The following is a 12599-nucleotide window of genomic DNA, read 5'->3' as shown; positions in this document are numbered from 1 at the left end:
GTCTGTAACACACGGGTATGTGTCTGTAACACACGGGTATGTGTCTGTAACACACGGGTATATGTCTGTAACACACGGATATGTGTCTGTAACACACGGGTATGTGTCTGTAACACACGGGTATGTGTCTGTAACACACGAGTATGTGTCTGTAATACACGGGTATGTGTCTGTAACACACGGGTATGTGTCTGTACTACACGGGTATGTGTCTGTACTACACGGGTATGTGTCTGTAACACACGGGTATGTGTCTGTAACACACGGGTATGTGTCTGTAACACACGGGTATGTGTCTGTAACACACGAGTATGTGTCTGTAATACACGGGTATGTGTCTGTACTACACGGGTATGTGTCTGTACTACACGGGTATGTGTCTGTACTACACGGGTATGTGTCTGTACTACACGGGTATGTGTCTGTACTACACGGGTATGTGTCTGTAACACACGGGTATATGTCTGTAACACACGGGTATGTGTCTGTAACACACGGATATATGTCTGTAACACACGGGTATGTGTCTGTAACACACGGGTATGTGTCTGTAACACACGGGTATGTGTCTGTACTACACGGGTATGTGTCTGTAACACACGGATATGTGTCTGTAATACACGGATATGTGTCTGTAACACACGGGTATATGTCTGTAACACACGGATATGTGTCTGTAACACACGGGTATGTGTCTGTACTACACGGGTATGTGTCTGTAACACACGGGTATGTGTCTGTAACACACGGGTATGTGTCTGTAACACACGGGTATGTGTCTGTAACACACGGGTATGTGTCTGTAATACACGGATATGTGTCTGTAACACACGGGTATGTGTCTGTAACACACGGGTATGTGTCTGTAACACACGGGTATGTGTCTGTAACACACGGGTATGTGTCTGTAACACACGGGTATGTGTCTGTAACACACGGGTATGTGTCTGTACTACACGGGTATGTGTCTGTACTACACGGGTATGTGTCTGGAATACATCCAGCGGTTCTCCTTGCCCAGGACACACTGTAGCGCCGTCCCCACTGTGCTGCTTTCAGTTGCAGCTGAAGTAATGGCATTCTCCTTCGCTGAGGGGACGTGTGTGTGGGGCTGTAGGTGTGGGAATGACTCTCCACGCTGACGCTCGGGCACAGAAGTCCTCCGTGACACCCGGTAGTGGGCGGCGCCTGCCCTCAGCCCGGAGCAGTCCTCCTCACAAGCCGCGCTCTCTGCTGAGGAGCAGACATGTTGTCTCAGCTGCCCCCTGTGGACTAAGCGCCGTCAGACCCTGTGCCAGGATCCCCCTTGTCCTCGCTTCGTTGTCTGCCTCGCGTGTCTTGGGCCCTCCTCCCTGTCTGTGAGAGGGAGAGATGGCTGCAGACGGAGCCAGAGCCAGGTTTGGAAATCTGGGCCACCGTGGAGGAGGAAGCAACAGCAGCAGCCCATCTTCTAGTCCCAAGCTTGGGGGTGGCAGGAGCAGGACGCCCCCTCAGCAGCAGAAGCTGAGCCCCTCTTCACCTGGCAGCAAGCACCAGACCCCCAGGCAGGCTGCAGCCCCTGGGCACAGCTTCAGGAAAGTCACTCTCACCAAGCCCACCTTCTGCCACCACTGCACGGATTTCATCTGGGGGCTGGGCGGCTACCAGTGCGAAGGTAAGGACGTGGCACAGGGGCATGGTGCTGGTGTGCGGCTCACACAGGTAATGCTGAGGGGTGGGCACAGTGGTATTTCAGTGGGGGCACAGAGGACTACGTGCTGTGGCATGGAGAAGCCCTGGCATGCTGCCCTAGGTATACAGTAGGTATACAGAGATAAGGGCAGGCTAGTGACTACCTGGCGCACACCTGGAGTGGGCAGGTGCTCCATCATTTCCACCCCTGACCCCCTACGTACACTAGGTGGTCCTCCGAGCCTGCCGAAATCATCCAACTGGCCAGCGTGTGTGGCCGTCAAGTGGAAAATGTGGGGTTCATGCCATAGTCAGTGATTATTGTAGGGTGACAAATCCTGCTCATTAGTAGGACAACGCTCCCTTTTATCGCCGCTTGTGTTGCAAATAGTTGTTGGAGTTGCTGATCTTCTGAGTGCGCCATTTTGCCCCCCATAAATGGCGCATCACTAGCCCTAATTAGTTACATCAACCCCACGACAGTAGGGTTGCCGTGTTCTAGATGTGTGCTGGCTTTTATTGTTTGAGTGTATTCCAATATTTTGACTTCCTAGTTATATTAGTTATTAGAAGAATATTTGAGAGAAAATGAAACACTTTGAACATGGGCTGCTGGTTACCCTATGATCGTCTGTACTGCGCTGTGGAATGTGCTAGTGCTATATAAGCAACAGGAGACAAATCTAAGTCAGATTTGCTAATCTAATGTAATATCATGGCATCAGTGGGATAGTATTCAATGCTGTGTGACGCATCTACTGTGATACCATGGGCCGGTGCCTGCCGCATGCCCCCAGCTCGTGAGATGCTGTCAGCCCGGCTGGATCTGTGTGATCTGATCTTGTGAACACATGTTCCCAGGGAGTAGTGGCTGGATGATTGCAATCTGGCTAATTCATATCTGTCATACAGGATTACTCAGCTCTCACAACGGTCTTCCCACTTCATGTTCACGTGCAGTCTTGTTTGTTTTGGAGGTAATCGATGGCAGTAAAACAATGTGGTAACTCATATTGCGGCAGCGCTTATCTGCTAGAGTGCTCTGTTCAGTGTGATCAACACTTGATATATTTACTCGTTCATAAAGGACGATAATGGGGTCATGCCAAAGGAAAACTCGTCCCTTTAAACAACATTTATTCGCAGACGGGCACATTGACTAGTTGTGCTCCATGTTCATGTTCACGAGAAACGGGGCACATAATTTTATGCAGAATCTATATATTGAATTGTATCTAGCAACAATGCAAGGTGCATCGGCAGTATTCTTACCCTAGGATGCCTGGCAATGGCCATCTTTCCCCCCCAAACTGTAAACTGCCCTTGATGGTAAGATGATCAATGCTACCTGCACACCATTATTCTTTAGCGGAGGTGACCACACTGGATTTCCACTGGAGCGTGCGGAAACGGAGCAGTCACCTCTGCCTGTTGCTAGGCAGCCGCCTGAGCTCATTTGTGAGATCGCAGCCATTTGCTCGGTCACTTTTTTGTAAAACCTAATTCACTTGCAGTTCGTTACTGCACACTCCTGGTGCACAATCCGCCTGGTGTGATTGGGCAGAATTAGGACAAAGCTTGTAAAATAACCAAAAATGTCCATTACTTTTCTGGTGGAGCCCTAGCCGACTCTCCGCAGGTCTTTATGGATATGGCTTCAGTTGTGATGTCTCGTCTAGAACACATGACAACTGTAGTCACTGCTGACCTCAATCCTGATGTTAAGCTGGAGAGCCCAAGACCGTTAAGGGCAAATTCAGATGTCCATGAAACACGGTTCTTGCATGGACCGGTCGTGGATCTCGTAATCCAAACTTCATAACCTTATGGGCATATATGAACTGTTGCCTTCAGGTATGGAGATCTGTTGCCTTTGCATCACTGTCCGTATGTTGACCATATTTCACGGACATCTGAATTTGACATTGGGCTGGTGACATACTGGAGGTTGTAACTCCAGCCCTGTATATAGACTGGTGGGTTTCAGCAGAGAGTCAGCGCAGGAGGTTCAACAGGTTACTAATACTAATTTTGTTATTTGACAGCACTACCCAATTTTGCTTGATCTCAGATGACACCTTCAAACAGTATTCTCATCTTGAATAGTGCTAGAACATGCCATAGATTGGGCCGGTTTCACATGTCCTGATATTTCCGGTACCAGAAAAAACGGTACCGGAGATATGTGTCCGTTTGTTACATCCGTGTTCTGTATGTGTGTACCATCCTTGTGGCATCCGTGTTCTGTCTGTGTATTGAAACAATTTGATTCAATTTGAACCCTATGACTTTAAAAACGCACAAGGACGCCATCCGTGTGCAGTACTTGTTTACATGGACCCATTGACTTGTATGGGTCCGTGTGATCTGTGCAGATGCACAAAAACAGACAAGTCGACGTGTGGCGCACACGGACACACAGTACATGAGAAAACACAGATATGTGCACAGACCCATTCATTTGAACGGGTCTACATGTGTCAGTGTCTCCGATACGTGTGTAAACTGTCCCCACAGTGAAGACACTGATATGTGAAAGAGGCCTTAATGATTGTGGGCGTTTGACCTCTAATTCATAGCTGCCACCCTTTTGGGGTTTTTCTAATGGTATGTTGGCACAGTTGTGTGGGTATTAGGAGTTTTACCAGCAAAATGATGTGGCTAGGACATGTGGATGTGTCCTGGCAATTATCTGCTGGTGCAACATCCTTGCCTCCCGATGTGGAAGTGAGCAGTGCCAATCACTTTAGCAAACTAGATATCACCTGCTGTGTTTTGTCCATGTGCAGCTGATACTCGGTGGCCTTCCACAAATCATGGATTCTTCTGTGTTAACATTCTGCACATGGATCATAGGTGCTTCTCAGGTATCCTCTTTCTCAATTTCTGTTTGTAGTGAAAAATGGACATGGACAATTTTCCTGTTGTCATCCCAAAGAAATATCCCTGTGTGTCATAATGTTCTTCAAATTATGCGGATTGCTTTGGGTGCTAAACTGGTTCCACATGAACTTATTTGTGCCCTACGTTCATTTGTGAAAACCACATGTCATTTTTGCCAATTTTGTTGGCCACAATTTTGGAAAGTTGCAGCAAAAAAACCCACACTGCATACGTAATCTTTGAACCCAGGCTAAAAGTACTGCTAGCCTTATGGAACCACAAAGATGTGTGTGATTGGATCTGATCAGCTGTAGCCCTGTACGCTGATTAATTTTTCATCCTGTGCAATTGAATGCAGCATTATTCAGCTCCAGAATATTGTTGTCTTTGCAGTGAACAAATATTGGGCTTCAGCTTCTGTTAAGCCATGTGCTTAACCGTAACCCTGTATGGGCACAGAAGACTGAGCTGGCGGGCAGAGAGTATACATGCTTTTTGGGCGCACAATGGCCATGGCTTGGCAGGCTGCCATGGCTGGATTATGTCTACAATGGAGGGCTGGGGCTTGGTAGTAAAACTTTAATTTCATCAGGCTTAAGTATGCACTAATGTTGCCACGCAATTAGGAGTGTGTCACTGAAAATGGCCACTGTATGGAGAAATTATTCATAGAAACCTATAAAATTCTAGTGAGAACTCCCATGGTGAGTAATACGTGAGTATTACCATGGAGAAAATTACAGTATGCCAGAAATAATGCCCAGAATATTACAGTAGAATGATTCCTGCCGTCCAGTGTAATATCCTACGAAAATAATGAGGTTGAATCATCTAATAATCTATGGCAGTGTTAATCTCCACAGTGCGTATGTCACAACCCATTCTTTCTGGGATTCCTCTGCTGATGCCTACCAGGGAGTGCTTGGCGAATGATTTGTGAACCAGGTTTTCATTGATTAGCTTCTTTGGTTTGCCAATGATTGTGCCCTAGCTGGTCTAAATGGAAACACGGCAACGTAGGAATAAAAACAGTTCAGATGAGTCAAGCTTCCAGAATGTGAGAATCGCTTAGAGTAGATCTGACCTGATTTCTCAAAACAAACTGTTCACAATTAAATAGATCTTACACCTTATGTGGCTGGTGTAATTGGTTTAAAATGCCGCGCCAGAATGGCCGTTTAATCCTGACCACTCATTTACTATAGCAGTCATGTGACATTATTTAAGTTATGAGACTGGCAAGGGACAGGGATCAGGGGGATGAGCAGCATCGGTCCAGGAGTTAAAGAATATTCACAAAATTGAGGCTTTTAACCAATTTTTAAATCTGCCTCATTTTGCATATATCACTCCCCACCCCTCTAAATACAGGCCCTGTTCACACTTAAGGTGCCATTTTAACAGTCTTGTAGTAGTCCCAGCTCATGGTCGATGCAGTACCTCATTTAACATCTTGCCAGTAAAGCTTTTCTGTATCTAGAACGGATCTTTACTATGAGTGTTGATTTTACTGAAAGGGGTGGAATATCCTTCATTGTGGTGCAGGATCTTATACTTGGAACAGAGTGCTGGTAACTAAGAGAGGTACTGCAGAGATGGGCTATATACAGGGGCTGAGAGAAGAGAGATACTACAGAATGGGGCTCTGTGTATAGGGGCAGGGGCTGAGAGGAGAGAGATACTACAGAATGGGGCTCTGTGTATAGGGGCAGGGGCTGAGAGGAGAGAGATACTACAGAATGGGGCTCTGTGTATAGGGGCAGTGATTAGTGAAGCTGTGCTTTTGTTTTTTTGTCTGCTGCAGTGATGGTAAACTGCAAATACTGCTTTGTTGATACAGATGATTATATTTTGCTGTTGTGGAGGAAGGCAGGAGAGTTGAGCTCTGCTAAAACCAGCTGATGATGGAAAACCACATTGGCAGCTGTACTGCTGTAGAAAGGATAAAATAAAATTGATTAGGCAGGATACTGTACGGGAGTAGAGTGCGCACAGAAGCATAAGGCCTCATCACATCTGTGTTTAAATGAAATCTGTCAGTAGGGACACGCATACTAAGCAGTCTATATAGGCATGTTGATCATAGCAAGCTGAATAAAGTGATACCTTGATAGCTACGATCTCATGTCTTATTCCAGAAAAATACATGTTTATTGTAAATTTAAATGAGCTGTTGCAATCTATGGGCCGGACATTGATCTGCATGAGAATCTGCCTCCAGAGCTTACTTTAAATCAGTGGTCCCCAACTCCGGTCCTCAAGAGCCACACACGTCATGCTTTCAGGATTTCCTTAGTATTGCACAAGTTATGGAATTCTTGGCTGTCCAGGTGATGCAATTATCACCTGGGCAATACTAAAGAAATCCTGAAAACATGACCTGTAGTTGGCTCTTGAGGACCGGAGTTGGGGAACACTGCTTTAAATGAAATGGGGCATTCCTAATGTGAAACCTAACAGACGCAGTACAATAGTAGCATAGAATTGAACTTTGTCTCCTTACGAACACTTTTGCTACAGTTCTTTGAGCTCTGCTGTATTGCAACCCTGTCTGCCTGTGAGATGGAAGTTGCGAGGAACCTGGAGATGTCAGGGTATAATGACACACAACTCTGCAGTGAGATCAGGAGAGCAGAGAGTGGACATTACACATCACACTGGTAACTCCTCCTTTTATTTAAAATAAGCTGAAGGTAGATTCTCGGGGAGATCAGTTTCCGGCCCATAAACTGGAACAGCTCATTTACATAAGAAAAAAGTGGATGTTTCCGGAATAAGACATCAGATCGCAGATATTGAGAGATCATTTTAGTCAGCTTCCTGCGACCTGCATGCCCCGTGTATAGACAACTTAGGAAGGTTGCTCCTACTGACAGATGATCTTTTAAACGAGTATGTGAAAAAATTGGTACCCTTTCATCAGTGTTTTGCATCAGTGCTTCATCGAAGTGTCATTTTTTACCATTAATTTATTATTGTTTAAAAAATGCCATGTACATGAGTGGCCAAAAGTATTGACACCCCTGCAATTTTGTCACATAATACTCAGTTTCTCCCTGAATATTATTGCAAACACAAATTCTTTGGTATTATTATCTTCATTTAATTTGTCTTAAATGAAAAAACACAAAAAGAATTGTCCTAAAGCCAAATTGGATATACGGTAATTCCACACCAAACATAAAAAAAAAGAGGGTGGACAAAAGTTTTGGCACTGTTTGAAAAATCATGTGATGCTTCTCTAATTTGTGTAATTAACAGCACCTGTAACTTACCTGTGGTACCTAACAGGTGTTGGCAATAACTAAATCACACTTGCAGCCAGTTGACATGGATTAAAGTTGACTCAACCTCTGTCCTGTGTCCTTGTGTGTACCACATTGAGCATGGAGAAAAGAAAGAAGACCAAAGAACTGTCTGAGGACTTGAGAAACCAAATTGTGAGGAAGCATGAGAAATCTCAAGGCTATAAGTCCATCTCCAAAGACCTGAATGTTCCTGTGTCTACCGTGCGCAGTGTCATCAAGAAGTTTAAAGCCCAGGGCACTGTGGCTAACCTCCCTAGATGTGGACGGAAAAGAAAAATTGACAAGAGATTTCAATGCAAGATTGTGCGGATGTTGGATAAAGAACCTCGACTAACATCCAAACAAGTTCAAGCTGCCCTGCAGTCCGAGGGTACAACATTGTCAACCCGTACTATCCATCGGTGTCTGAAAAAGGACTGTATGGTAGGAGACCCAGGAAGACCCCACTTCTTACCCCGAGACATAAAAAAGCCAGGCTGGAGTTTGCCAAAACTTACCTGAAAAAGCCTAAAACGTTTTGGAAGAATGTTCTCTGGTCAGATGAGACAAAAGTAGAGCTTTTTGGGCAAAGGCATCAACATAGAGTTTACAGGAGAAAAAAAGAGGCATTCAAAGAAAAAAACACGGCCCCTGCAGTCAAACATGGTGGAGGTTCCCTCATGTTTTTGGGTTGCTTTGCTGCCTCTGGCACTGGACTGCTTGACCGTGTGCATGGCATTATGAATTCTGAAGACTACCAACAAATTTTGCAGCATAATGTAGGGCCCAGTGTGAGAAAGCTGGGTCTCCCTCAGAGATCACGGGTCTTCCAGCAGGACAATGACCCAAAACGCACTTCAAAAAGCACTAGAAAATGGTTTGAGAGAAAGCACTGGAGACTTCTAAGGTGGCCAGCAATGAGACCAGACCTGAATCCCATAGAACACCTGTAGAGAGATCTAAAAATGTCAGTTTGGAGAAGGCACCCTTCTAATATCAGGGACCTGGAGCAGTGTGCCAAAGAAGAATGGTCTAAAATTCCAGTAGAGCATTGTAAGAAACTCATTGATGGTTACTGGAAGCGGTTGGTCGCAGTTATTTTGGCTAAAGGTTGTGCAACCAAGTATTAGGCTGAGGGTGCCAATACATTTATCTGGCCCATTTTTGGAGTTTTGTGTGAAATGATCAATGTTTTGCTTTTTGCTTCATTCTTTTTTGTGTTTTTTTTCATTTAAGACAAATTAAATGAAGATAATACCAAAGAATTTGTGTTTGCAATCATTTTCAGGAAGAAACTGAGTATTATCTGACAAAATTGCAGGGGTGTCAATACTTTTGGCCACAACTTTATGTGCTATACGTGTTTTTCTCTGACCCATAGATAGAGAAACGTGCGTAAGGTTTCACTCCGAAATGCGTTGGTTCAGTGCGGCTATATTGCATCTTGCAAGTTTTCCCACCTACAAACAATGGAGAGGGATGTAATTTTTCTCGTAGGTACCCTTCAACTCTGAGAGAGAGAATCTTAAAAAAAATCCAGAAAATCAGTGTATGATTTTTAAATAATTCATTTGCTTTTTATTGCATGACATACTGGAAGTATTTGATACAAAAGAAAGACAGAACTTAATATTTGGTACAGAAACCTGTGTTTGCAATTAGAGGTCAGACGTTTACTGCAGTGCTTAACCAAGTTTGACCATTCTGAAGCAGGGATTTTGGCCCACTCCTCCATACAGATCTTTTCCAGATCTTTCAGGTGCCGGGGCTGTCGCTGGGCAACATTTCAACTCCCTCCAAATATTTTCTATTATGCCACTCCAGGACCTTGAAATTCTTCTTACAGAGCCACTCTTTAGCTTCCCTGGCTGTGAGTTTTAGGTCATTGTTCTGCTGGAAGAGCTAGTCACGACCAATCTTCAATGCACTAACTGAGGGAAGGATGGTTGTTGGCCAAAATCTCACGATACATGACCCCATGGTTTTGTCCCCTTTGCAGAAATGCATCCCCACAGTATAGTTCCCCTACCATGCTTCACAGTTGGTCGGTGTTCTTGGGGTTATACTCGTCCTTCTTCTTCCTCCAAACACGGTGAGTAGAGTTGACACCAAAAAGTTCTGTTTTGGGCTCAACTGACCTTCTCCCATGCCTCCTCTGGATCATCTAGATCACTGTTTCTCAACTCCAGTCCTCAAGACCCACCAACAGGTCATGTTTTCAGGATTTCTTTAGAATTGCATAGGTGATGGAATTAATACTTGAGCAGGTGATGAAATTATCACCTGTGCAATGCTAAGGATATCCTGAAAACAACCTGTTAGTGAGTTTTGAGGACTGGAGTTGAGAAACCCTGATCTAGATGTTCATTGGCGAACTTTAAACCATCCTGGACCTTGCGTACCCTGCAGGATTTTAATCCATGACGGTGCAGTGTGCTACTTACGGTAATATTTGAGACTGTGGTCACAGATTTTTTTCAGGTCATTGACTGGGTCCTCCTGTGTAGTTCTGAGCTGATTCATGACCTTTCTCAGAATATCCAGGAAGCTGTGTTCTCTCTGTAGCTTATTCGGCAAGCGCTATAGCTTGCCGAAAAAGAGGGAACCTGAACAAATTTGTTTATTTCTACTGGTGAGCTGACTCTCCCCTCATTCCTCTTGCATGTTTTATTATAGATAAGTATTGGCTCTTTTCATCTGTGCGACTGGAAAACAGACTTTCCTCCTTTATGTTTTGCACGGACACACAGTTTGTGTAAAAACAAGGACTTGCGAGTAGCACTATAGATGGATAACAAAAAACAAACTGTAACAACATGTAAGTGCAATACCAATGGCTGAATGAGGCCCAAGTTGAATTTGAAATCAGCCCTACAGAGAGAGAGATTTGTAACAACCAGGCAAGGGCATCGCTATCAATAAAAAATGGCTTCAAAACAATATGGTGTGACAAAGGTGAGGAGTACAAAGAAAAATGTATGGTGTCTAAAGTGAAACCTATTGGTGGCAGTGTCCTGTTATGGGGCTACATGAGTGCTGCTGGTATTAGGAAGCTACTTTTCATTGATGGGATCATGGATTAACAGATGAACTGCTCTATATTGAAATAGAAGATGCTAGCATCACTCTGTGCTCATGGCAAATGTGCACAGGGTGAAAGTGATACAGTGGCCTAGTATGTCTCCTGATTTGAATGCGATTGAAAACCTATGGAGAATTCTGAAGAAATACTTTGCTCATCACTCTACATCCAGCCTATAAAAGAAGTCGTTCTTGAAGAATGGACAAAGTACATGTTGCAATATGTCACCAACTTATGTCCATGCCTAAAGACTTGGTGCGGTACTTCAAAATCATGGCGGTCAAATAAAATACTAGATGTAGTAGTTTTTGACATAGGGTGTATTCATTTTTGCATAACTAATTTGAGTAAATCTGAAGACTTTTGTAATGAAAGTTATATTATTAACCTTTCTGTAATGTGGTGTGTGGACCCACTGTGCCACGGGCCAGGCTTACCCTGGAGGGGCGTGACTAGGCAACTAAATCTCACTTTTCAAAGGGGGAGTGTTCTAATTTTTGCTGAGCACTGTAGCTTTAAAATCTTCAGGCTCTGATTCATCATGCCTTTGTCCTTGTTTTTTGTCTATTTTTGTATTTTTTTTTTCTTTTTTTGCTTTCACCCAATTCATTACTCTAGTAGCAGCTTTTTTTTACGTCTATTTTACATATGCTCACTATATTTAGTGTGCCAGCATTTTAGCACAATTTTTGGCGTTTTTTGCAAAATTAGCAACTTTTGGCTAACAACAAGTTGTAAAAAACATTCAAGGCAATCTTGAAGAATTTAGCGCCAAAAAATTTCAAACAAAACCCTTCCACCGCAAATTATTAAGGCCTGTTTCACACTTACATTTTTCCTGTGCGTTGGCAGCTGCTAAAATGGCGGATAACGGATCCGTGGGCGATGAAACACCAACGGGAGCCACCGGACCGTTGGTGCGCCAGGATCCACCGATTTCGGAATTTTAAAGGAACTGCGGCTGAAATGAAAAAATGACTACCGGGCGATGTAGCGGGCAGAGGAGGCGAGGTCTCAGGCGATGTCGCGGTGAGTGGAGAGGCGAGATCTCGGGCAATGAGGCGGTGAGTGGAGGCGAGCTCTCGGGCGGTGAGTGGAGGAGAGAGAGAGAGATTTTTTATCCAGTAGCCAGATTGGATTTAGGGTTAAACAAGTAGCAAAAGAGGAAAATACGGATCCGGACAACAAAAAAATGTTGCATTGTCCATTTGATGATCTCAGCGGACGCCAAAATTTTGGCGGATCCGCAGAAATACGGATGCAATGGATGTGATCCTCAGTCAAAATCCGCCGATAATGAAAGTCAATGGGGAAAAAACGGATCCGCCAAGATAAATGGCGGATCCTTTTTTTTTTTGCAAATCGGCGGATTTTGACTGATGGTGACAAACGGATGTGTGAAACAGGCCTCATCTGGTCCCAAACGTTTTACAAGTGGATTTAATTGTAGTTTTTCCCGAGGAATTTTAGTGTGTTTCTTCTGAATAATCCTTTACAATGATCGTAGCACAAATACTTTCTGCACTCGGTAAGCTATACCAATATTTTTTTTTTCTGTTTCAAAGTATCTAAACTGAAAACAGAGGCTGTTTTACATGTCCAGTAGTTATTTCTGTTTGGATCAGAAAAGCGGAAATAATATATTCACGTATAGGATCCAAGTGTCATAAAATGTC

The 12599-nt window shown here is 44.1% G+C and overlaps 1 protein-coding gene across 1 annotated transcript in view; it reads left to right on the top strand.

The window, feature by feature from the left end:
* Nucleotides 1-1054: 1054 nt before the first annotated feature.
* Nucleotides 1055-12599, top strand: part of LOC141055619 (diacylglycerol kinase theta-like) — a 202420-nt gene continuing 190875 nt past the window's right edge. The window contains exon 1 of the mRNA XM_073552263.1: nt 1055-1654. Within this exon, the coding sequence (XP_073408364.1) occupies nt 1372-1654 (283 nt within the window). The 5' untranslated portion in view covers nt 1055-1371. The remainder of the gene's footprint in view (nt 1655-12599) is intronic.

The sequence above is a fragment of the Dendrobates tinctorius genome, unplaced genomic scaffold (assembly GCF_039654945.1).
Source record: "Dendrobates tinctorius isolate UK_male_01 unplaced genomic scaffold, ASM3965494v1 ptg000189l, whole genome shotgun sequence".
Taxonomy (NCBI): Eukaryota; Metazoa; Chordata; class Amphibia; order Anura; family Dendrobatidae; genus Dendrobates; species Dendrobates tinctorius.
The sequence above is the reverse complement of the archived record's forward strand: the minus strand, read 5'-3'. Positions and strand labels throughout refer to the sequence as shown.